General features: G+C 41.4%; 1 protein-coding gene across 5 annotated transcripts in view; it reads right to left on the bottom strand.

Annotated features, from left to right (window-relative positions):
- The window catches only part of LRRIQ1 (leucine rich repeats and IQ motif containing 1), a 102,717-nt gene that overhangs the window by 50,581 nt on the left and 24,861 nt on the right, over positions 1–27,275 (bottom strand). For all 5 annotated transcript variants that reach the window (XR_014224157.1, XM_082240933.1, XM_082240932.1 and 2 more), the window contains 4 exons: positions 24,537–24,719; positions 20,071–20,538; positions 14,715–14,916; positions 12,967–13,086 (listed from right to left, as the gene is read on the bottom strand). Coding sequence is in view for 4 of the 5 variants with exons in the window: in XM_082240933.1 (XP_082097059.1) it covers positions 12,967–13,086; positions 14,715–14,916; positions 20,071–20,538; positions 24,537–24,719 (973 nt within the window). In the remaining variant the exon portion in view is untranslated. The remainder of the gene's footprint in view (positions 1–12,966; positions 13,087–14,714; positions 14,917–20,070; positions 20,539–24,536; positions 24,720–27,275) is intronic.

Raw genomic sequence — 27,275 nt, 5'->3', positions numbered from 1 at the left:
AGAGAGACAGATTTGAAATTTTAAACACTTTAGGCATATGCTGTGGGAAACACCAGTGAATCCACAAAAATTGGGTGTGCTGCATAGAGTGTATGTACCTGCCCTTAGGGGCTGAGGCTGTTTCTATGTCAGCTATCAGGGGATGATTAGCTGCTTGTGCTTAAAATGGTGCCCCTTCAGAGTTTGTGCGGCCCCACAAACCTCTGTGTGTGACAGAGCTCCTCAGACATGTCTGCTCTAGTCACTGTTAGAGTCCGACAGTGGCTGTTTGCGGAAACGCCTCCAACAAAGAAGTTCCTTAACGGAAACACGTCTCCTGGACTCACGACGTGACAGCTTCCGACGAAGCATGGGTCTCCCTGCAATTGCTTCTGACACCTCCCCACTATTTTCACTGGACGTGTCTCTCACCCCTTTCTCCCCCCTGCTTCCTGCCTGCGCTGCTGCATCTCTCTCAGTATCCCTGAGATCCTCCTCCAGAGACCCCGCGCTCCCCCTGCTGGTCCCTGCTTTGGCTGTTGAGTCTCTCCCAGTCTCTGGGAGCCCTATCACCTCCTTTCCCTCTGATGTCAGTTCCCTGACATCCACCTCCCCTCCAGGGCCCCCTTCCCCCCCGCCCCCTCCCTCTCCTCTGGGCGGTGAGGAGCTGAAACCCCGAAACGAATCCTCTTCATCTTCCGACGTCTCGAACATCTCCCTCCATCGGTCTTTGTTCCGACTCGCTGAATCCTCCTCCACCTCGGAATCAGAGAACCCCTCCAACTCCTCTTCTTCGTCTGTGGTGGCGAAGTATTCCCTCCGGAACCTCGCCACTGGCTGGGGTTTTCGAGGGAATCTCTGATGAAAAGTTTCAATTAGAACCTCGTCATCTACATCCTCTGCCCTGACCCAGGTGTTTTCCGACTCCGGTTCCCCTTCCCACATTACCAAATACTCTACTTGCTCTCCTTTCCACCTGGAATCTAGGATCTCCGCTGCATGGTAGCTGTGTTCTTTTTCCTCCATCGCTGGTCCCCTATTGACCCTCCCCTCTCTGTCCCCTATATACGGTGACAGCAACGATCTGTGGAACACTGGGTGCAACTTCATGTGGTTCGGTAACCGGAGTCTGAAAGCCACTGGGTTGACCTGTTGCGTGACTTCAAATGGGCCCAGTCTTTTGGGTCTTAACTTCTTACAACCTCCTTTAAATGGTAACCCTTGGGTGGACAGCCACACCTGGTCTCCCACCCTAATGCTTTCCCCTTCCCTTCTGGTTTTGTCTGCCTGCCTCTTATATTCCTCCTTCGCCCGGTTTAAATTAAGTTGGAGTTGGCGATGGATCGCTTCCATTTCTTCAACGAACTGTTCTGCTGCTGGAACGCTCCAGTTCTTCCCCTCCCCCCCTGGGAAGGCTCGGGGATGACACCCGTGATTGGCCAAAAAAGGGCTCATCCCCGTGGACACGTTCTCTGCATTGTTGTAAGCAAATTCTGCCAACGCCAGCTTCTCCACCCAATCATTCTCTCTGTCATTAACATAACACCTCAAATATTGCTGGAGGACACCATTAGCTCTTTCCGCCTGCCCGTTGGTTTCTGGATGACGGGCAGTAGAGAAATTAACCTCTACATGCAGTAAGCTCATGAGCTTCCTCCAGAACCTGGAAGTAAATTGTTTCCCTCGGTCCGAAACCACCCTCAAGGGGGCGCCATGCAACCTAAACACATTTTCCACAAACAATTTGGCGGTTTCTTCTGCTGTGACCGCATGTGAGCAGGCTATAAAGTGGGCCATCTTGGTTAACAGATCTACCACCACCATAATGGCTGTTTTCCCTTTGGACCTGGGCAGATCAGTCATAAAATCTATTGCCACTGCCTCCCACGGTCTTTCCGGCGTGGGTAGTGGTTCTAATAAACCTGCCGGTGCCCGCCTCTCCCCCTTGGCTCGTTGGCATCGGTCACACCCTCTCACATATTCACGCACATCTTCCCTGACCTTGGGCCACCAGAATTCCCTGGTAACCAGCCACATGGTTTTGTGTTGCCCAAAATGCCCTGCTGTGGGGTTATCGTGCAGTTGCTTGAGTACCTTTTCCCTCAATTCCCCTTCAGGTATGTATAACGCTCCCTTGTAGTACAACGCCCCATTTCTCTCCTCAAAACCCCCGGGTTTGTCTCCCTCCCTCCTAAGACTCCTGAGTTTGTCCTGGGCGTATTCATCCTGCCCCGTTCCCTCTACCAGTTCCCTTTGCCCCACCAATGCCGCCCCACACACCCAGCGGTCCTCGGGAATGACATGGGTCTCTTCGGGTACACCCTCTCCCTCCAAATATTCAGGTTTGCGTGAGAGAGCGTCCGCCCTAACGTTCTCCGGGCCTGGTACGTAACAAATCTCAAAGTTAAATTTGGAGAACTCCTGGGCCCATCTCAACTGCCGTTGGTTGAGCACTCGCGCAGTTCTCCAATACTCTAGATTCTTATGGTCCGTGCACACTTGCACCTTCTGTTGTGCACCAATTAGTAGGTGCCTCCATCTCCGGAAGGCCTCATAAATTGCAAGAAGTTCCCGGTCGTACACCGTGTAGTTCCTCTCAGACTTGTTCAGCTTCCGCGAAAAGAAGGCACACGGTCGCCACTCAGACCCCTCCTTCCCCGGCTGCAGAAGAAGCACCGCCCCTATGGCTCTGTCCGACGCGTCTGTTTCGACCCTCAGCTTTTTTTGTAAATCCACATGTAGAAGTTGTTCGTCAGAGGCGAAGGCCCTTTTCAGTTCCTCAAACGCTCGCTCCGCCTCCCCCGTCCAAACAAACTTCTTTTTGCTGCTGAGACAGTCCGTGATGGGCGCCGTCAGGTGGGCGAAGTTGCGGATGAACTTACGATAAAAGTTTCCAAACCCTAGGAACCTCTGCACATCCTTCTTGGTCTTGGGTGTTTTCCATTCCAGCACCGCTTGAACCTTGCCGGGGTCCATGGCCAACCCCTTATCTGACAAGCGGTACCCCAGGAATTCCACCTCCTTGGTATGAAACTGACACTTCTCCAGTTTCACCCACAGTCTGTTGGCTTGCAGCCTGCTCAACACTTCTCTGACGTCTCTCACATGTTGCTCCTCATTCTCCGAATACACCAACACGTCATCTAAGAAGGCCACGCAATTCTTGTAGAGCAAAGGCCCCAGTACGTGGTTCATGAAAGCTTGAAAACACGCGGAGCCTGTTTGTAATCCAAAAGGCATAACTAAGTATTCAAATGCCCCCAAAGGGGTGAACATGGTGGTCTTCCATTCATCCCCTTTCCTTATACGTATCAGGTTGTACGCCCCCCTTAGGTCCAGCTTTGTAAAAATCTTTCCCTTCCGCACCCTGGTCAAAATATCATCAATCCTGGGCATAGGAAAAGCCGCCGGCTCTGTCACTGCATTTAGGGCCCGAAAGTCACATACCAGCCTCGGCTTGTCCGTGTTTTTTTTGTCCACAAAAAACACTGGGCTACCCCCCGCTGCCTTGGACTCTCTGATGAAGCCCCTCTTCAGGTTCTTGTCAATGAACGCTCGCAACTCCTGCATTTCCCTGTCTGACATGGCATACAACTTGCCTACAGGAAGCTGTGCTCCAGGGAGTAAATTGATCTGGCAATCAAAGGGTCTATGCGGAGGTAGTTGGTCAGCTTCCTTCTCGCTGAACACGTCGCTGAGATCAGCATACTGTGGTGGCACCTTCCCCTTCTCCACTACTTCAGTCCCTGCCAGGGTGGCTTGGGCCCCTGCTGACCCCTTTTCCCCCCTGCAGTGTTCTAAGCAATGTGCGGAACCGAAGGAAACCACTCTTTGATGCCAGCCCACCAGCGGATCATGTAGGGCTAGCCAGCTCATTCCCAAAATAATGGGAGCACCTCCCAAGGTGGCCACATTAAACGCTATCAGTTCTGTGTGCCTTGCCACCCTCATTATCATTGGGATGGTCTGCAAGCTGACTCCTCCTCCCAACAGTTCCCTGCCATCGATCGTGGTCACCTGCAGGGGGTTGCTTAAAGGGATAGTCTGTATCTGGTGTTCAGCAGCAAACTCCTTGCTCATAAAATTGCAGGAGCTGCCTGAGTCCAACAGTGCCTTTATTTTTAGGGGGTGTCCATTTTGCAGCTCTAGCGACACTTCAATCACTAGAGCCGGTCGAGGAGCTTCTGGCACTGGCACTTGGGGAAGGGGCACTTTCACTGCTCTTTGGCCTGGCTGCAGTGCCCTGATGGCAACCAGGCGTTGGCTTTTACCTGCTCCGTTTCTCCCTGCTCTTCCCCCTCAACAGCCCCCACCATTCCTTGCCATTCCTTCCTCTGGGGGCAGACTCTGGCAAAGTGGCCTGGCTGTTGGCAGAGATAGCATTTCCGGGCTCCCTTTCCCTCCTTCTTCGCCCCCTCACTGGGCTTTGAAACTGCGCGCGCGCGGGCTGTTCCGATTTCCATCGGCTCTGCCGGCGGGAAAGCTGGCTCAGGAATGTCTGGAATGCGTAACTCCTTCCAACGTTCCCCTCTCCCTTCCCGCCTCTCCAAGGCTCTTGCCTCCTGGCGCGCTCCAATGGTCAGCGCAGATTTGGTCAGCTGATCCATAGACACCGCCCTGGGGCTCCTGGCCAGCTCGTCTTTCACAGCTGAAGAAAGACCTTCTTCAAATAGCATCTGAATGGGTGCTGCCGATAAATCCCATCCCAATCTGTGAATCAGCATGGTAAATTCAGTCCAGTACTCACGGACAGATCTGCTTCCCTGCTTGCAAGCCATTAACTGTCTGCGCACCACCCCTTCCTCAATGTCGCTGGAAAACATGATATCCATTGCACGAAAAAATTTCATAGTGTCCTTTAGGATATCGTTGTGCGTTGCCATCAGGGGTCGAACCCAGTCTCGCGCGCCCTTCTCAAGATGCCCAATTACAAAAGCAACTCGAGATTCCTCATCAGGGAACTCATCAAACTGGACATTCAGGGCATATTGCATTTCAGTCCTAAAGGCATGGTAATCCTTGGGGTCCCCCCCAAACTTCTGCACCAATCCTGGTACCTTTCTGGGGAACTGAGTGGTTCTCCCCTTCTTGTCTGCATCTTGAGCCCTCCTCTCCTCGAGCCTCGCCGTCTGCAGCGCCAGTTGGACCTCCAATGCTCGGCATCTTTCTTCCAAGCTTGGATCAGCTCCTCCCCCTGCTCCTCCGGCTCCGGCTGGGTCGCTCATGATGCTTTCTCCTGCACAGGCAGCGTACAGAGACTGTCGGACTGCTATCAGGGGATGATTAGCTGCTTGTGCTTAAAATGGTGCCCCTTCAGAGTTTGTGCGGCCCCACAAACCTCTGTGTGTGACAGAGCTCCTCAGACATGTCTGCTCTAGTCACTGTTAGAGTCCGACAGTGGCTGTTTGCGGAAATGCCTCCAACAAAGAAGTTCCTTAACGGAAACACGTCTCCTGGACTCACGACGTGACAGCTTCCGACGAAGCATGGGTCTCCCTGCAATTGCTTCTGACACCTCCCCACTATTTTCACTGGACGTGTCTCTCACCCCTTTCTCCCCCCTGCTTCCTGCCTGCGCTGCTGCATCTCTCTCAGTATCCCTGAGATCCTCCTCCAGAGACCCCGCGCTCCCCCTGCTGGTCCCTGCTTTGGCTGTTGAGTCTCTCCCAGTCTCTGGGAGCCCTATCACCTCCTTTCCCTCTGATGTCAGTTCCCTGACATCAGCAAAATTTTGATGTTTCATTTTGATTCAACACCTTTCCCTCCCACATAAAAAGTCTCTAAATGGCGTGGCTACAACATCTTTCACCCATTTATGCATTACTGCTAGGTTGCATTTATTTCTCTGAGATGATTATCCGAGCTTTTGGATACCAGAAGATAGGATTACCGAAATTCTATATGACCTATTTAAGAACAACCCATGTTGGTGAAAAGGGGAACTACTAGGTTACTTCCCCCTTAATGAAAAGTAAAGGGATAGAGTCATATTTCACCTATTTTGAAAGACATTACATTTTGGATGCTGGTGAAAAATTAAACTGATTTTTAGAACTGCTCATATTTTAATAAAGGCTACATGATTTTGGGATCATCAGTCTTAGCTATACGGTTCCATGTTACTCTGAAGCCACTAGTATTTTTAAAAATTCGGATTTTTCAAGCCTTACTACTTGAGATTTACAATTGTGAATATCACAAAGATTAGTTCTGGAAGTGGGGAAAGATTTGGATTTGACTGGATTTTTAAAAAAACTAGACAGAAATGGTTCAACTTTCCCTAAAGTACTATGTGTACTTTTTTTCTTTTTCTTCATTCTGTTTCACAGCATGAACAATATTTCCCTTGTTGAACACAATTCAGAAAGAAAAATGTGCTGAGACACCAGAATATATTGTTGTTGTTATTTTGGAGTTTCACATGCTTCCTTCTTTATGCAGTAGGATATTTGACTTCAGGAGAACAGTGGAGATGTATGTAACAATGTTGGGCTACAATATGCAGATGGATTAAGTATTATGAAAACACAGAAGCAACCATATCAAGTCAGGTAATACATAGTAGATTAAAACAGCCCTCTTAATTATTCTCTACTCCCACATTAGCCTCTCAGTTCAGAAACCTCTTAGCTTTTTAGTCAGTCAGTGTGTTTAATGCATCCTGAAAACACACGGCTCCCAGTGACTAGGAACCAGTCTGGAAATAGCACGATGGAGGAGCAGTTCAAGTCCTTCTCTTCTGTATGTGTGTGTGTGTGTGTGTGTGTATGCCTCTACATATGAGGTCTTCTACATGAATGCTGATTGCACAGAGTCCCTTTCCATGCAATTTTGGAGAACGGAATCACATATTGCCTGCAGTATAGTTGATAAAGATTTGCTTCAACAAAATATGGGTTTTCTCTAGTTCAGTTCATGATGCAAGCTAGGCAACAGCAAAGATAAAGAGATTTAAGCTTTAAATAGGAAACTGAGAGGGGTTGCTAATACCTCAGAATATAGATGCACGATTCAAGATGATGTTAACAGATTGAAGAACTGGACCAAAACTATCAAAAGTAATTTGTGATCTATGGGTCTTAGTAGACCATAAGCTTAAGACAAGTAAGCACTGTGATGTACCAGCAAAAGAAAAAAGCTAATGCAATTGTAGGCTGCATCAACAGAAGTACAGTGTCCAGATCAAGGGAAGTAATAGTACTAGTCTATTCTGTGTTGGTCAGACCCTACCTGGAATACTCAATCCAGTTCTAGGTGCCACAGTTTAAGAAGGATACTGATAAGCTGGAACATGTGCAGAGGAGGGCAACCAAGATGATAAAAGGTCTTGAAACCACATCTTATGAGGAATGGTTGAGGGAGCTGAGTATGTCTAGCCTGGAGAAGAGAGGGCCAAGCCTTAAATATCTGAAGGCCTGTCACATGGATAATGGAGCGAGCTGGTTTTCTGCTGCTGCAGGGTAGGACCTGAACCAATGGATTCCAAGTGCAAGAAGGGAGATTCTGACTAAATATTAGGAAGAACTTTCTGACTGTGTTGTTTGACAGTGGAATGGATTACATTTGAATATGGTAGACTCTCTTTCATTGGAGGTTTTTAAACAGAAGTTTGACGGCCATCTGTTAGGGGTTATTTTACTGTGGTTCCTGCATCAAAGGGAGTTAGACTAGATGATCCTTAGGGAACTATGACAGGTTCTTGCTTAGCTAGCCATATCTCCATGTGTTCATGTACACACACATATATACACACATTTCCATAGGCACCCTCCCAACATATATACCTTTTCTATTTGGGTACGAAAACACCAAACCTGAAACTTGCAAATGTCAAGCACATATAGCACAGCTCTGTTCTTCACAATTAGACGTTCACAAACTCTAAACCTCAAAGCCAGTGTTGCGTGTGGCTAGAATAAGTTGGATGAGGATGTAAGATGTCTAAAGTCCAATCCCTGCTTTTATGGCTCTAAAACTCACTGGGTGGTCTTAGACAAATAATATCCCCTATATGCTTCTCTGAGCTCCATGGAGGAGAGAGGAATATTGTGTGTAATATAAATTGCATACTTTCTTGAATACACCTATCCAGCCAAGGAGCTCTGCCACTGTACTTCCTTCATTCTTAAATGCATTTTTGATCTGGTTCATAATCTTACTTCATCATCATGCTACTCTTGAGCTAAGCTACCCAAACTGTGGACAAATCTATTTCTTGTGGGATGAAAAGCTGAGTTAGCTACTTCATGAAGACAATTCTCCTTCAGATACTCATGATCAACAGAGAAAAGGTGAGAATGCAAGTGTAGGGAACTTGCTGCTCAGGTAAAGGCTTCTTATAAACATGAAGAGAAGAACCAATTCCTCATTTTCCTGATGACAGGAGTGGGGAAAACCTCACCAATTTGCTGACACTATCTTTACATTTATTTATTTAGTTGTACATCACCCTAGACTCCTTCCAGTGGAGGGTGATTTATATCAAAAATAAGAAAACAATATGGTACACAGAGCTGAAAACATACATACACTAAAAATGTAGAAGAAAATAATCAAATTATGATTATTATGATTATTATTATGGTACTGTATTTATTTATATCCCACTTTTTCCCTGATAGGGACTCAAGATGGCTCACAGTTAAAATAGAAACGGCTAAAACATAGAAAAAGCAATAATTAAAACAGAATGAAACATTCTTAAAATCTATAGAATCAGAAGTACACACAATACTAATGAGGAGTTCACCCCTTATTTGAACATAAGAATAGACTTGATGGATCATGAAATGGCTCCTCTAGTCCAGCATCCTGTTCTCATAGTGTTCAGCCAAATGCCTACAGGAAGCTCAGAAGCAGCAGGGCTGAATTAACCATTAAGCAAAATAAGCATGTGCTTAGGGCATCAAGGGAAGAGGGGCATCACGGAAATTTTCCATTGCTGGATTTACCATAAACCATACGGTGCAGCTGAACAAAAATAAACACTATTTATGTAAATATACAAAAATAAACATTATTTTCCATCTTACTGTAGCTTTTGTTTCGTTTTGGAAAATAAAAAATATATATTTTACAGTTCATTATTGTCTCTATTTTGAATTAGATATATATGGGGGCACCAAAATACTTTAAGTCCTTAGAGTCTCTTAATCTGGGCCTGAGAAGCAGTGTAACACTCTTCCCACTAGTAATTCTGAGCAACTGGAATTCAGAGGCATATTGATTGCCTTGTCAAACTGCAGGAACCTGGGTAAATAGGCCTTCCCCCCTCTTAGCATGGAGAAGGCAGTTCCTGCCTGCAAAAAGAAATATAGTCTCTGGTTCAAACAAGCAGGAGCTTCACGTATCCCATGTTCAAGAACAATTGAGTTGTCCCTATGTGATCTCAAGCCTCTCCTCTAATTTAAAGCTATGAAGTGATCTGATGACTGCGGTCTATAGGCAGTGTATGTAGAGTTGTTGGAAACTCATAGAAGTTCCCTTCTTGCTCATCAAGAAGCAGGGGAATGTCTATATTCATCTGCCTATGTGTGCAGGGTATTTCATTTAATAAAAAAGAACTGAAAGCACAACCAATAGCGTTTTATATGCTGTGTTTTCCCTTTACAGTATATATCTGGGAAAATTGCAGCATCCCAGTCTCCCCAACAAGACCTATTAGATCTTACATATTCTTTCATTAACCAGATGCAAAAATAAACAAATAAAAATCAGGTAGCATTTACAACACAATTCTAACAAAGCCTATTCAGACAGTGGGGTTATGATTGCAGCCTTAGATGTCATTCAATATGCTTCGGAATTGTTTTGGAGGTCAGAAGGCACAAAAATGAAATTGGTGGGAAACATGCATTTGCCATTCTTCTGCTTTTTACTACAAAAAAACCCCCTAGTTTATTTTTAGTACTGCTTTTCTGAATTTTGATATTAAAACAGAATAAAATACCCAGCTCTATTTCAAATAACATTTCTCCTACAGAACAAGGAAAGTGAAAAATCAACACATCACTCCTTGCACTGGTCCCTTTAAAGGGACTGATAGATGTGTCAAGTATGATCTCAGCTGCACTGATGGCTCCTATTCACAAAGAAAGCACTTTGGAAGTCAATGCTGACAGAATTAACGCATTCTTGGCACATGGCTGTCCAAGCACTTTAGTGAGAAAATGACTCTCCAAGTTCCTGATTTTTTGGAAGTGGCTAAAATAAAGCCTGAAGGCTGTGTGCTGTAAAAGATTAACTAGGTCCCAGTTTACCTCATATTGTGTATAAAGACATCATAAATGTCATGGTTTTTTTTTTAAAAGGGTATACGTTATGATGGATTTACAATAGGGTTAAATGCTCTGTAATTGATGGCAGACAACAGGATGGAGAAACTTAAGAAGAGCACATTTTGCTGGCCCTTCTCAGAGGCTGAAATCATGAGGTACGAAAAGGAAATAAAATTGAAGCACAAGTCATCACAGACTCTTAGCAGGGATTATAATAAATTAGTTAATATCTTAGGCACCCTTTAGATATTACAGAAATGGTTTGGGAGCTGCTTCCTGAGGGTTAATCTCAAAGCACCTCTGCAATGTATAAATATATCCTACCATGTGCATAAGGTGAGCCGAACAGGTTCTGATAATTTCCCCTTATTCCAACCAGGGAACCATTGTATGGTAAGAGCATGCCAATTGGTTAAACCCAGTGGGTTTCAAGCATCCAACAGACACTTCCCAAGCTGTTATTGTAAGGTCTAAAGGGCACCAATGATATATTGTGAAGAAAGGAAAGGCCACCAGAGATACCCAAATAACCACTGATATTGCCACAAATGGGTGGAAAACATGCCTGAATCTTGCAAGTAAAATTCACATGAACTAAAATGGAAAGGGGTTTAAAATTTAGGGACCAATATAGAAATAACTTGGATATATCTGGGCACCTAGCTATCCCACTTATTTCACAGTATGAGAAAGAAGGCTGATAACCCCAATGAAAGAGTTGGTTTAAAAATGGCTCGAAGGAATAGATAATTAGAATGAAATGTAGTCAGAGCATAAAAAAGTAATTCAGCCAGAGGTGGGGAACTTGTGGTCCTTCAGATGTTGCTGGACTACAGCAGCCATCGTCCCTGAGCACTGGCCGTGCTAGTTGAGGTTGATGTGAGTTAGAGTCCATCTAAAGGGACAAAGATCCCACCCTCCTAAATTAGACATGAGTAAAGCCCTCAAACTCTAGTTATAGGTGTACAACTTCTTTCCCATCCAAATACAAAAAAACCCAAAAACCTGTCTTTGAAGGGTCTTTTAAATCAATGTCTAGAAAAGGAATTCAGGACAGTTAATTCTGTAGAGAGCCTCTTGGGTATCAATATCTGCAGAGGAGGTCCTTTTGCTTGTTCTGCCTCCCTCAGAAGTTTGGGTGGCAGTGACCAGGAATTCTACACAGAGGTTTGACTGCCACCTTTACTTTATAGTTTTAGGGGAATGATGTTTACTGTGACCTTTGACACCTGATATGTGTGTTTTAAGGCCCCATCATATTCCTGTGACTGTCTTTTCTTTTACATTTTTTTTGTACTGAATTTTCAGTTTTTACAACCCACCATGGAACCTGCTGGTGAAGGGCAGGAAATAGCGTACATGATCAGTAGCCAGATTTTTGAGATTGTTATCATCATATTATCTTTGTACAATGTTTTTTACATGAACAGGCAATCCAACCAAACTCGTTTGTTTGCTACCTCTAGTCAGACTCCATCACTGTGAATTAGCTGTGAGTTTTGAATGCCACTCTTATCATTGACTATACAATTAACACCAGTGGGAAAAGAATCCCATATTAAGAGTGCTCTGTTGCTGGGAAAGGTTGTCACTTAGGGAAGGGGCGAGACCTGGCAGTAGTTTTGAATTTTTGATTTATACTCAATTGTAGCTACTAGCTATAATTCTAGTTATACTAGAAAAATATTATCAATGTTGCATAAATATTCTGTTTATATTAAAACTGAAATATTAGTGTGTTGATCATTATTGTATTAATAAGCAATTCCCTAAACAGTTTTTTTGGGGGGGACCATGTTTTTTATTTATCCTTCATCATCAGAAATAATTTATAGCAATTTTAATCTATTCCATCTGAAACTCTCATATTACTGTTTGATCACATAAATATTCTGACTTTGCAGGATTCCACTTTCTTTTCACCTTAAACCTTTTAAATTTAGAAGGCAATTATACTCATTCATGTCTAAAGAGACAGGAGAGTTAAATTACTCAGAATTCAATTACCTCTTTGTTTTAGTCTGTTTAGTAGAATTTGTTAATTTTATCATTGTTGCTTGTAAAACAACTATCAGACCTGTTTTCCACCATAGTTCAATATATCCTTTCTTGTAAATAAGACTAAATAATTATATGCTAAAAATGGAATAATAAACAAAAGGGGCTGTATCAGAGCCACCCATCTACAGAAGCACTCCTTACCCCAAATATTAAAATTTCAAAACTGCAGTGAATATATACATGCAAAACTGAAGTATTGAGATGCTAGAAAATATTTTTATGATAAAAATAGCAGCTTTTCTATATGTACCTATTTACACATGGGTATTTTGCTGTACTGCTCAGCATTCCATGAAAAGAGTCACAATATTAGCATGACTGGCAATAGAACAGTTTATAGGGCAAGAAACTAATATAGCTCAAAAATTACCAACAGGTTTGTATTTTAAAAGAATGTAAACCAGTTTTTGAAGGATTTTGTCAAAAAGCCGAGTCTACATTTTGCAAATAAAAATAAGGAAAATTAAAAGTAAATTAAAACAAATAGATGAAATAAATAGATTTGTTCTCCAGTTATTTGCCAGGAGACAAAACTTTAAAATCAATTCATTTCTTCTTACATTTAAATCATATTTTTAGCACCTGCACCAATTTAGCACCAATCAAATAACTTAGAATTATAAATTAAATATTAAACAACTCTACTTACTTCATCAAACATAAAGTCATCCACATCTATTTCGCTATAGTCATCATCAGCTTCATCAGTTTTAACAGCTGCCAAAGCACTGGCCAGTTTCTTTCGCAGACGGAAACCTTTCCAGAGTGCCTAAACAAAAATGTAAAGCATGTTATATGAGGCCATAGATCAAATCCAAATCCAGATTCTCTGTTATCCCATTAGGAAGATAAAACATTGTAGTTCTTTTTCTGTAATAGCTCAATGATCTGTTTTTTGAACTTTATGTGACATTTAAAACTACAAGACAAATTAAATATCAGCATATGTCTAGAGCTCAGAATACTCTGGAGGTTTGGCTCGAGTAAGCAGGATGGAATCCTAAAACCCTCTCAACTACAAACCAAGGTCAACTAATTAATTATTTGACAATCCCTTCAGGACCTACTATAAGCTTAGGGGAAGAAGATATACGAAAAAGAATTAAGTGTTAACTTTCACAAAAATAAAAACACACTTAAATAAAAATTTCCACTGATTACACCTGACAACATATGCAGACGTATCAGCAATTAACTTAGGCCAATCATTTTCACCTTCACTAGCAATCTCTAGACTATTTTTTTAAAAGGAAGAATTTAATTTACGGAAGAAAGTTATGAGAAGGGGAAAGGACAAAGAACAAAACAAACCCACAAAAAAAATGAAAGGGAGGAAAGGCATCAAGAGAACCACTAATAAGAGAACAAATAATGGCTTGTAATAAAGGAGATAACATAAAACCACATTATGTGGCTCTGAATTTGAGAACATTCTAGCTGCATAACTGAAAATAGGCACTACCGTTGCCTCCTCCCTAAATCTGTATAAAAATAGCATATAAATAATGATACTTTGGACATATTAATTGTAGCATGACATATTGTTAAATAGTACTAACAATGAAACTCTTAAGTAGAAATTCTGTTGTCCTGCTTAGCTGTAGTGCTTTACTAAGTTTGGGGCTGTGCATTTGATTTTGGTCCTTCTGAACAGTGGCGTAGCGTGGGGGGTGCAGGGGTGGCTGGCCGCACCGGGCGCAACATCTGGGGGTTAGGGTTAGGGGGCGCAAATCCACGGGTTAGGGGGCACAAATTACTTGCCTTGCCCCGGGTGCTGACAACCCACGCTACGCCACTGCTTCTGAAAGTTCACATTCAGAATCCAGGGGGAAATATAAAAAAAGGACTCAAATCTCTCATTCACTTTTGGAACCCAGGTGAATTTCCATCACACACATTCTGGGTTTTAGATATTTTGAAGTTCTGGTTTCAACATTAATTTATCTCCCCCCCCCCAAAAAAAAAAGATTAAAAGAAGTCTTAGCATACTCAAATGTTGTTTTAAGGCTAGAAGGCAGGATGACATTTTTATTTGCACCATAAGGTAATGATTCACAAAACTCTTAACACTAGTGAAATGTCACGGAAATTCAGTGGAACTAAATCAGTGCAAGTAGCCCTTTTAACCATATAGTGCCAGTAACCAGTAATGCAAACTTGATTGTCTAAAGCAGGGATGGATAATAAGTGACCTTCCGGATGCTGTTGGACTACAGCTCCCACTATCTTTGAGTTATAGGGCTTCTGGAAATTGGAGTCCAACAACAGTTTAATTGTACCTCTGTGAGGTAATGTCCAGTGCTTGATTCTGTTTGCCTTTAGGTTTTTTCAGGTTGTGTGGTGGTCCAAGCTTATGTGAGAGAGTTAGGCATCCATTCTCAAAGACTGCAGACTGACCTGAAGCTTAGTAGCAGCTTTATGCTTGACCGTGGAATCATGGTGATCTTCCTTCTTTAGGTTGACAATCTTTTTCCTGGTATAGTAGCTTCGCCAATTAGACTGGATCACAGTTGCAGCCAGATGTTGCCACGTATAGAAATTTATCTTTTTACGAGCACAGTAGCTTCGCCAGTGTGATTGGATAACTGTGGCTGCCAAGCTAGAAATATCAGAAAAATAACAGACTGTACTCAGCGGTTGTGACCAGTGCCAATGACAGCAAATGATTTTGGAAGTTTAAAAAATTCTTTCACCACCCACCATTTACATGCAACACAGAATGCAGAGGAAGGCTGATGGATAAACCACTACAATATGGAGAATTATGGTTGTTTATTATTGTTGTTATGGTTATTATTATTAGGAAAACTGGAGTAATAAAGAACAACAGCTGAAGATGATACAACGACTGACAAAATAACTAAGGAATAACATAAAGAAGGAAATATTTAGCCCAGTCCTATGCACTTCCTGCTGTGAGCAAAACTATTTCTAAATTGGGAGTGGGGTTGGGATGAAAAAGAAATTTTGTGGCTGAGGATTTCTTCATGCAGAGCAGCAGGAGTGAAAAGGGAGGATGAGGCAAAATGGCCAGATTATTCCAAAGGCATTCTATTTTAAAATTATTTTGTTCAGAGCCATAATATGATCCACACTTATTTCATGAGGTTTCTATTTAATTTATTATAATAAGAGTGGAAATCTACATGATGTCAGATATTGTAAATGAAAATTATTTCACAATTAGGAATATATACCCACAGTCATATGGCTGCAACAGCAGATTTGCACATGGAAAACTGGACTTTCTGTGCACATAGCATTTTGTTTCTACCAGAAATAGCCACATTTAAATCCCTTAGGCCATGTGCCTGTCAGCATGGTGGATATTATGTCTGATTTGGCACATGAAATTCGGTTCTATTATATTTCACATGCACATACTGAATTACTCACACAAAATTTCAGGGTAGTGGAAAGGGAGGGAATTATATCTTGTATGGTGATTTTGTTTTGTTGGAGACACATTATCACAATGTGGGGGGGCACGTTGAATGAACTTTTGACGGCACTTTTCGGTCCTAACAACAACAACATATTATTCATATATCACTTAATGCAAATACGTCAATGTTCAGTTAGATGGAAAAAGGAAGCACAATGACATGGCTTCTTTTTGCCCAGGAATGAAATTTCACCAGCCAGCTCAAGTCTGGTAGTTTTGTATTAGCAAGCATATAGAGATTACTGATACAGTAAGACCATATAGCTCGCCATAATAGTATGAGGTGTGACTAGAAAAGCAACAAAGAAAGCAGTCATGAAGACAAGCAGAGCCCTTCAGGTTGAGAAGGAGAATGACTAATAGCATGATACTACAGAACTCTTATTATGTTATACATCTTAAACCTGCTCAAAAATAACTGCTTTTTAGAAAAATTGGCAGGATTTGTGGCATCTGCACAAATTTACCATACACACACCACCTTTGAGGGTTATAGTACAGCCTGAGAATACATATTTTTGTTTTGGACAAAACATCCAATGCAAGGTAGAAACTACTGACAAAATATTAACAGAATCATAGAAATGGAAGTGTCTGATTCAGTTTTTATTTGATTTGGTCTTGTAAGCTTATCACATATTTTAACTGTAGTATGTTTTTATTATTAGCGATATGGCAATAAAACTGCTAGCACATTTGCAAAGCTAAGCAGAGCCCAGTAAGGTTTCAAACTGGACGCGGAACCATGTGGAGAAATTCCTGCATTGCAGGGGGCTAGACTAGATGACCTTTGGGATAGCTTCCAACTCTACAGTTCTATGATTCAATGATTCCTAGTATATTTTATGCTTATTTATTTTGTAAAAGTGCCTAAATAATTTATTATAAGAGGCAACTGATAAAAACAAATAATAAACATCATCAAGGCATTGCCCATGTAGGCAATCTAAGTGTACAGTGCAGAATCACAGAATTAGACAAGCTTTAACATTCCCCCCCAATAATAATATTTATAGCAATAAATGACAATTAAGCACAAGTGACTGAGAGTTCATGCCATCAGTTGCATCAAATTATTTTTGAAATATAGGGTATAGGTGGAGCTTTTGTTAGGAAGACCGCAAAATTGTTCAGCTTTTTTGGGGAATAAACCCAAATTGTTGAGCTTTCTTGGGGAAACCTACACCCAAAATAGCTTTTTGAGCTGTTTTCACTGCTTTTCTCAGCTCATTGGCATACATCTGGGTTTTCCTGGCATCTTGCCAATTCCCCACTGATGCTATTTTTGCATCCAAAAACCAGGACATGTCAGGAATTTTCCTGATGTATGGCAAGCCTAATCAAATATGAAAGTTTTGATATCACTAGCCATTCTACCCTTCTGGGTGTGTAAGTTTAATCTTTTAGTCTTAAAAACTAGACTTTAACAAGTTAGTTCAAAAACTGATATTTTATGATAGGTAAAATAATAAAAAACACTTGTCATGCCCACTCTAAACTGTGTGTATGGCAGATCTAATTGCATGCATGGACATTTGTCTGCACTGTCTAGCCACAGGGTGTCCCAAGCAGACCCACACATCTTTCTCTCTAAATTTGCAAGTTCTTATGGGACATGACAATTGTCTGTTCATCATGTGTTCAGATATACCGTATTTTTTGCACCATAACACTCACTTTTTTCCTCCTAAAAAGTAAGGGGAAATGTCTGTGCGTGTTATGGAGGGAATGCCTACGGGTGGCATGCCTACGGATTTTCCTCCTCTAAAAACTACATGCGTGTTATGGTCGGGTGCGTGTTATAGAGCGAAAAATACGGTATATATGCTGATAGCCACAGGATGGGGAATTTTAAAGCAGCCATAACATGGTAAGTGGGTCTGTAATTTTACCCTACATAAAGGAACCAAGGCTCCCTGCTTTCCCTCCCACACAAAAAATCGTTTATAGATGAGTTACCACATGGCAACAACACAGGTCTGTGTAAACTCAGAGAAAAGCCTCGGGAAGGCTTATTGCAACCATAGTACTGCCTATCCCTAACCCATTTCAAAGTCCACTGATTTCTAAATTGGACAGGTTTTATTATGGTAAACGCACAAGCAGTGAGATTGTCTGACAACTGAATCAATGCATTAGATTACCATTTGGGTATGCTTTCGATAATGGAATGTTTGAGGCTTGGAATATGTTATTCGTATATCTGTAAAATACTTACCTTGCTTAGTTTAACACTATTTAACACTATCATTTAAAATGATACTTCGCTTCACCCGTTTCACATAAAATAGCATATAACTTTTGACAGTTATAAAGATAACCTGTGAGAGAATAGGTCTAGGCTAATTTAAGGTGAACTGATTATCAGAAAAGCAACCTACAAACTAGAATGAAAAGAAAGTTAAACAAGATTCTGAAAAGAAATCCAAGTTGATTTACAGGCAACCAGATTCTATAGATATGAATATCTGTTATTTAACGTAAGTCATAGATAATCACACAGTAATGTAGTAATGAAGGTGTTCTTAGCTGAGCAAGTACATCCTATTATACTAAAACTTTGAGGAGACCATACTGAAACAGCTTATTATCATCTCTCAGGTACAGTGGTGCCTCGCAAGACGAAATTAATTCGTTCCGCAAGTTTTTTCTTCTTGCGAGTTTTTCGTCTTGCGATGCACGGTTTCCCATAGGAATGCATTGAAAATCAATTAATGCGTTCCTAGGGAAACCAACTTCAGACCAGGTCCGGGGACAGTCTGTCCCCCGACCTCTTCTGAAGGCTGGGGGGGGGGGACAAGGGCTTTTCTTCCCACCCCCAGCATTTTAAAAAACCCCGGGACAGCGGAGGGCTTCTCCGCTGTCCGGGGCGATCTTAAAATGCTGGCGGGCGGCATTTTAAAATCGCCCCGGGACAGCGGAGGACTTCTCCGCTGTCCGGGGCGATTTAAAAGCCCCTGGGAAGGCAGGCAGGGGGGACAAAGACTTTTGCCCCCCGCCAGCCTTCAGAAGAGGTCCTGGACCTCTTCTGAAGGCTGGCGGGGGCAAAAGTCTTTGCTCCCCCCCGCCTGCCTTCAAAAGCTGTCTGGCCAAGGCTTCGCGGACCTCTCCGCCAGCAGCGGCAGCGCTGCTGCTGCTGGCGGAGAGTTGCCGGCATGCCGAAGCCTGCGACATCAGCGCGCCCAGGCTTCGCGGACCTCTCCGCCAGCAGCGGCAGTGCTGCCGCTGCTGGCGGAGAGTTGCCGGCATGCTGAAGCCTGCGCGCGCTGACATCAGCGCGCCCAGGCTTCGCGGACCTCTCCGCCAGCAGCGGCAGTGCTGCTGCTGCTGGCGGAGACTTGCCCGCATGCCGAAGCCTGCCCGCGCTGACATTAGCGTGCCCAGGCTTCGCGGAGCGCTCCGGCAGCAGCGGCAGCGCTGCCGCTGCTGGCGGAGAGTTGCCGGCATGCCGAAGCCTGCGCGTGCTGACATCAGCGCGCCCAGGCTTCGCGGATCTCTCCTGCCTTCAAAAGCCTTCCGGGATAGCGGGAAGCGCTTCCCTGCTATCCCGGACTGCTTTTAAAATGCTGGCGCTGGGGAGCAAAGCCTTTCGGCCCCCGCCAGCCTTCCTGGACCTCTTCTGAAGGCCGGAGGGGGGGGGAAAGGCTTTGCTCCCCACCGCTAGCATTTAAAAGAGGTCCCCGGAGATTTCCCTATGGGCTTACGTCTTGCGAAGCAAGCCCATAGGGAAATTCGTTTTGCGAAGCGCCTCCAAAACGGAAAACCCTTTCGTCTTGCGGGTTTTGTCTTGCGAGGCGTTCGTCTTGCGGGGTACCACTGTACATCAGTTTTCCATACAAAACTAGCCCCATATTTCTGCAAAATCTTTAGTACAGGAAGGAGACACTACCAGCAGTGACACATGCACACATACCCACCTTTGGGATTTTCAATGATTTTCTGAAATGACTATCTACAGCAAAAAATAGATGGCTGTGTCCTATGCAGAAGCAAGGACCCTGAAGTGATGCCCTACCTCAGGGTAGTTGCTTCTGTGCTTGCAGATCATGATGTTGTGCTGGTAAAATAGACATAACAATCCTTCCTAATTATTTACTGAGTACTGGAGCAAAACTATTTTTATTATCTATTAAGGGGAAAATATATAAACTGAGGAGAAATTAAGTTTTGACAGTCACTTTATAGAATGATGATTATTTCTGAAAGATCATCTGGTACATGGAACCAGTCATGCCCTTATCCGCATTAAGATTACACAGTGATATGGTTATGTTTCCATAATAAAGTGTTTTGACCTTTGAATCTTACTTTTGTGAACTGTCAAAATGTTGAAGAGAATTTCCTTCATTGCTTTCCATCATTTGCTTGCTGAACGTGTTTCTCTGTAGACTGATTAATACGTTATCTTTGCTTTCCTCATTGTGATTAAGGGAATATTGAATAATGTCCTCTTGTCTGTGTTCTCCATTTTCCCCCATTCCAGACACTGTCACGAAAGAGTTAACGGACATAGCCTGAGTGTGGCCAGGAGCACTCCGTCTTTCAGCCATAATGAATGAGTCTTGCTTATTTTGTTTTACACCACTTATACTGAAGTTATTTTGCTCTGTGATGTTAATGGCTTCTTGGTTCAAAGGATCTGTCCGTTTTCCTGGTTCCTCTCCTTCAGTAGCATTTAGAACTCCATATTCATGTGCGTAACGATGCTCACTACTTAGCTTCATCAGCTTCTTAAGATACCAACACTGGAGCTGTACAGCATCTGCAGAGAATTCACTTTGGGAAGGGAAAATGTTAAAAAACATCTATTGGTTTTAAAATAATGACTCATCAAACTTTCCCCCATCTAAATTTTAGTTATGCTGCCCCATAAGAAACAAAAATAATAACTTCCCTGCAGTTTCAAAGACCAGAGATTGTCTAATTAGCCATAGGTCAGGGGAAAAGCCTCCCTGGGGAGAGCAAAAGCCCCCAAAGTTTCAACAATATCAGGCGCAAATGCCAGTTTGGAACAATTTCTGTCCAAGATGGACATATGACCAGCTGAGACCCTCAATGGGGCCAATAGATACAAATTCTCCTTTAGTTAGAGATTACAGCCATAAACAGAAACATCTGAAGATCTGAAAAATTTCACAGAATTAAGCTTCCTGATAGAAATATGTGAAATATTCTAATACACAGGGTAGCACCTATTCTATAAAACCATAAAACATATACTTTGATTTTGAAATTGTAGGTTTTAAATGTGCATATAGCACTATTTCACCAAAGCGGCTAGAATATTACTCTTTTCATTTTTACATGTCAAATTAATGACATGTAATCTTGGGTTGGTCTTAATAAGGTATAATGTGTCACTGTGCCTGTTTATCCCTCCCCTCAAAAAACACCATACCTGTTAATTAGTTATTTATGCACCTTTCCCTTTTTGTCTGAAGGAGCCAATGTGGTGGCTTCCAAATAAGAAACACAAATATTAAAAACTAAAATAACCAGGAAAAGACACTTGAGAATCACATAAATTATATAAAATCAGCAGACAAGAATAAACTAAAAGCATTTTATATCTCCTTCCCGTGCAAAGCAAAATCAGTAGCAACTTTGGATTTCCAAAGCTTTCCTGCAAAGCTAGCTTCCAAATGTCTGCCAAACAGCGATAAAAGATTGGGCCAGTCAGGCTACCTTTAGGACAGAATTCCATAAAGGCTGTGGCACAACCAAAAAGACTCTGCCTTTGGAAAACACAGAGCAGTGATTTATTCTTTATTTTATCAAGATCAAGCATTAACCGAAACAATTCGGTATTATTATTTTTGGAACACTGTTGCAAAAAATGTCTGTGGTAGTATACAGATTTTCATAAACAGTTAATAGGATATGGTATTGTTCCACTTATCTCTTCCTTCTAAGACTAGAGATGGAAAATGGAGTAGGTTTATCTGTCAAACAGAAGAACTCTATAAGGGGCCAGACGTGGGATGTTACTTTGAAATGAAACTCAGTTTACATTAAAGTTGTAAAATTCACTAGAATGTGTATTAGAAAACATATTAAGTGATGCAATTTCAACTAAAAACATCCCAAATGTGGCAGAAGATGCTTTAATACAGAATATGTCATCAGTCAATCTTTTCTTATCTAGGGAGCACTTCTGCTGCCTTCTCTACTTTTCAATGTATTGCAGAATACATTACTGAGTGATACAGTAATGTAGAGACTGTAAAGCTGGTTTCACTCAGGTGAATCTCTAGAATTGCAAGCCTAGTTTTAGTTATTTCTAATGTAAAGTGCCCCAAGTTCAATTTTTGTAATGTTCTAGGATTGCAAAGAACCAAAGCTCTTGAGGGCTGGATATAGCTTTCAGGTAATTTTGCAATACGAAATAGTTCTGAGAGAATGCTTTGCATCACCATTCAAGAATAAGACAAGAGGTGATGCTGGATTCTAACATTTCAGCTTAATATACATATTATTCAACATTAATTATATCATTATGCAAAGAAGCAATATTACTTTAAGTGAACTTGATATTTTTTATTATACCTATGGAAATTCTGACAAACTTTAAAGTTGAATATTGTTTACTATGTTGTGCTTTTTTACTTGAAAGATGGTGAGATATTATCTTGCTTCACAAACAAAAGCATTTTGGATTTGTTTGTTTTTAAAAAAAGATAATATGTATTATATAAAGAAAAGTAAAAGATGTGACAAGTACATATTCAAAGAAGCATCAAGTAATGCTATATAAATTGACATATACTTTAATATCATTATTGTTCCAGTCTAGTTTGCAAAAGGCCTTTCACTCCATAAAGAGTTTTAATGTTTATATTTCTTCAGTTATATTTCCTTTTATAAGCTTTTATGCCATTTTCATCTGTTTAAACTATAACTGTTTAAAAGGGTTTCAACTTCCATTAGTGTCTTTTATTTCCAAGCATCTGTACAAGAGCCTGTTGAAAGTCAAAACACTGAAACGGAAGTGCATTTTAGCATAGCTACTTACAACTAAGTGTGAAAAGATTAACTGACAGACAGAGTAATTAATTTTTTTTAAAGCACATAATTCTTAAACATGGGTAGGCTAGGTATAGTGAATTTCAAAGCAGGAACAACACAATTTAATTGAGCAGCTCTAGTGTATGAAACATGGATTAGGAAACCTAGCAATGATTACCTTTGGCAGTTTACATACTTGAGGTCATACCTACAGGGCCTCATAACTTAGTGAGATGTCAAACAGACAAGAAGCTTGCTTAGTTTTTATGCTGTTCATTAGGCATGTTGCATTAAGGCTGCAATCTTATGCACTCTTATCTGGGAGCAAGCCCTGCTGCACGGCCTGAGGGCTTATTTCAATTAAACATAGGATCATGCACTTAATTTACATGAAACAGAGATTGGTTTAGGCACACATAGAAGGGGGGGTCATGTGTGATTTCATTATATGAAATTTGTTTTCCATATTTTAAAAAAATATATACCACACCATCAGGAAATTAGAGAAAGATGAGAACTCAATAGCAAAGCACATGTTTTTCATGTAAAGTGTTCCAAGTTCAGTTCTTGGAATCTGCAGGTAGAGGTGTGGAAGAATGCTGTCTGAAACTCTAGAAAGTCACAGGTCATCAATACTGAGCTACATGGTCAAGTAGTCTAACTCATTATAATGGCAGCTTTCTATGGATTCCATTTTCTTTGTGGAATGGCACTATTTTTATTACGGTTCTCATTATTGTTGTTTTGATTGTTTTACAGTACAGTCCAATGCATGTCTTTTCAGTTTTGTTGTTAGTCTCTGTGGATTCTTTTCAGAAGCACACATATGAAAATTAAATAAATAATGCTGGCCCATTTCAGAAATTAAAATATATCTTAACATTTTTCATAATGTAAAAGAAGAACAGTTAACTGATAGATAAGACACAAGTAGTCTATCTTAACCAGACAGCTTCCCCCCTTTCCATTATAAATCACACCCATTTCTTTTCAGTCAGAATTTTACCTCATCACCTCAGAATTGTATGCTATTCTCCTATGACCAGATTACCATTGCCGACAACATCACAAAACTGAAATTCTGCCTATTACCTTTTATTTACAATAAGGAACAGTCTAGTGCAGGAAAGCAGAGATTTAGCAAATGTGTCTCAAGTCTTCTAAACAAACACTTTCCCACTTTGTTTTACAGCACTTCAAATAAGAATTTGTGTGCCTCTCCTGAGTGAGGTAAACACTTTAGGCTCTGTTCAGACACTTAATCCATGTGGTGAGGCATGCAAGGAAAGGAGTTACACTGCACACATGGTAAGAGCACATGGACACTTCACACCTACAGAAGACTACTTAAGTAAAGACACGGTCTTTGACAATACAGTACTAATTTCCTCATGCATATACGTCTACAACAGTAGATAGCAAAGTAATGTCATGAAACAACTGATATAGTCTTAAACACAGTGAGTGCAATCTAGCCACAATTAAGCTGTTTTTAGGCCCATTAGTTTAATGGGAGAGTAAAGGATCTGGTTAGTTTAAAAACCTTACTAGTGACTTTGTTTTATGAAGCCTTGAGGAAGAGCTAAATCCATCTGGTACATTTTGAGACTGTTGTTTTTTAAAAGGTGTCGCAAGGCATGAATTAATTAAGTAAAAGAAAAACTGAAATAGATATTTTAGCAACTTTTCACCTTAATGTGATTCTGATGTATTCATATTCTCATATTTAGGAGTACAAAAAGGCATATCAAAATGCTGAATATACTTACATTAACCTAGTTGTGGCTTTTTTGCTGACTAAATCAATTTTTTGAATCTGAGCTTGACAAAATGCTGCAAAGCTTCCTGGCTGTGCTTTTTTCATCATTCTTTCATCTGCATTTTCTGCATCAGACTTTATGTTTTCATCATTAAGCACATTCAGACTGGGAAGAACTTTAAGTAAAGAGTGCCTTTTAAGATGAGAGAAAGCTATGTTAGTGCTAGAATAAACACAGTTTATTATCATCTCTGCTGTAAGGATGATGGTTAGGAAGATGCATTTTCTTGTTTAACTACATAACTATTTACTTGAAAGACAATAAAACATTTTGTGATTCTTTAAAGATGAAACAATGCACTTCATTTGATTATTGGACCATATATATAAAGTTCTGATCCAAACCAGGCAGCAGCTCAATACAAGGGATTAGATGTGGGAGAGGTAAGTTTGGGTCGCCTGACATTTAAAACAAAAACCAGAAAAGTAGCTATGGGGCTGCCCAAGTTGGATTAGGTGATGATACTGGGGAAAGGGGGTGTTAAACTCTCCTACTTCCCACTTGCTGCTTCCTCAATTGAAATTTCACCCTTGAAGCTTCAAAAATCCAACTAAGGAGAGAAAAATATATGTGAATCGCTATCTTTTTCTTTCTCTTGTGGGCTGCTTCCCTACTATGATACTTCCCTAATTGAAATTGTGCCTCTGTAGTTTCAAGGAGGTGAACTGAGAGGAAGAGACAACAGGTACATGCCTCACTTTTTTCTTATACATGGGCTGGAATTTTAAATTTGTTTTATGGGAGAGCATGGTGGTCATTTTGGGCACTGCAATTTCACCCTGAAAAAGCACTTTTGGGGGGGCCGCGATCTCGTGCAGGTCACTTGACTCACGCAGGAGCATGGCCCTGGAATACAGTGTCCCAGTTTTTCACCTCGACATGTTGGATGGTATGCTCATGATGACCTAAGGCAAATAAAGAAGCCCTTGCTTGTTTGGGAGCTCCTTATATGTACTGGAGATTCCAGATCAGGAATTCTGGAAGCACAGTAATTTTATGGTAGGGACAAACTTATAGGATCCCCCAGGCCAGCATAAGTAAAGGTAAAGGGACCCCTGGCCGTTAGATCCAGTCATGACTGACTCTGGGGTTGCGGTGCTCATCTCGCTTTATTGGCCGAGGGAGCTGGCATACAGCTTCCAGGTCATGTGGCCAGCATGACTAAGCTGCTTTTGGCGAACCAGAGCAGCACACGGAAATGCCGTTTACCTTCCCACCAGAGCGGTACCTATTTATCTACTTGCACTTTGTGCTTTCGAACTGCTAGGTTGGCAGGAGCTGGGACTGAGCAACGGGCGCTCACCCCATTGCGGGGATTCGAACCACCGACCTTCTGATCAGCAAGTCCTAGGCTCTGTGGTTTAACCCACAGCGCCACCCACATCCCCAGTATCACCCGCATCCCAAGCCATATTCAAGCCATATTCTTTATAAACAATTACAATATCACCAAATTTAGACTCAAGCTAGCCAAGGTTAAACACTTTTAAGTTCCATGGATTTCAGTGGAAAAGTTAAGTATATGTTGAACACTTTCTTAACTGAAATATACCATCAACCTGATGGACAGATGCCCAAGGAAAAACAATGAACTAAAACCACTTCATTTTGGCTGGCTCATATTCCTTGCTTCTATAAATAACAGCATAGCTACAACAACAGCAAAATGTTTCTTGATTTTTTGTTGTGCAATAGTATTAGGTGATAGCACTAAACTGATAAGTCCACACTGCATGTGCAGGTCTATTAGAAACAATGTTGAATAATGATATATTGAAAAGATGCCATATCAAGTTGATTAATGTTGGAAAGTAAGGTTTCTTAGAGCCATGGGATCTTAACACTAGTTTTTCCAGCTGGGTTTCTCCTAGTGGCGGCTGAATCAATATTTCATTTAGTGAAAACTTCCTGGTGAATATTCTGTCACTTAAGAGGTTCTATTAATCATTACTGCAATGAAACACTTTCCCCCTAGGAGTGCTCAAACTGATCCCAGGGTTTAATTTCTAAAAAGTGATTTCTTAGTACTTCAGCTTCCTCAGTGTTATCACTGGCTGGACATGAAAGTAGGAAACCTATTGGGAAATTTTACAACTAATTCCTTTGTTGGTATCAAGGGGTTATGTAAAGTTCACTGAAACATATTGCCTGAAGTTATAGTGAATGCTGAATTCAACAAATCCATACTTTATAGTATCCCGTTAGATAAATTAATCTCTTGTCCAATTATGAAAGCTCAGTTGGTCAAATAACGTCGGAGGACCTTGATGGCTCAGGAATTTCAAGGATTTTTAAAACTGGGCTTGCATGGAGCAGCAATTAATTATATGTAATATCAACCATTAAAAACAATATAGCTACAAATGGTAAGACAGTTATGTTGTCATATAACATGCACTACTTTAGTAAAATTACTTTGTCTTTTACAATTACAGTACCAGTTAACTTCATCATGCAAAAATATAAATACATATTCACAAGTAATGCTGTGCTAGTCAATTTCTACATTTTTCTGCATATATGTTGCCTCATCTGCACCTGTCATATAAAACATGTTTAGAACAAGGGTCTGCTCAATTGGTATGACTCTTTGGAACCAGTACTCATGGTGAGATCAGGAATGGATCTTGGGCTCATGGTACCCTCATTGCCTGTTCCCTAATTACATACAACAGTTAATAGCTGACT

This window comes from Podarcis vaucheri (assembly GCF_965113315.1).
Source record: "Podarcis vaucheri genome assembly, chromosome: 10".
NCBI classification, from domain to species: Eukaryota; Metazoa; Chordata; class Lepidosauria; order Squamata; family Lacertidae; genus Podarcis; species Podarcis vaucheri.
The sequence above is the reverse complement of the archived record's forward strand: the minus strand, read 5'-3'. Positions and strand labels throughout refer to the sequence as shown.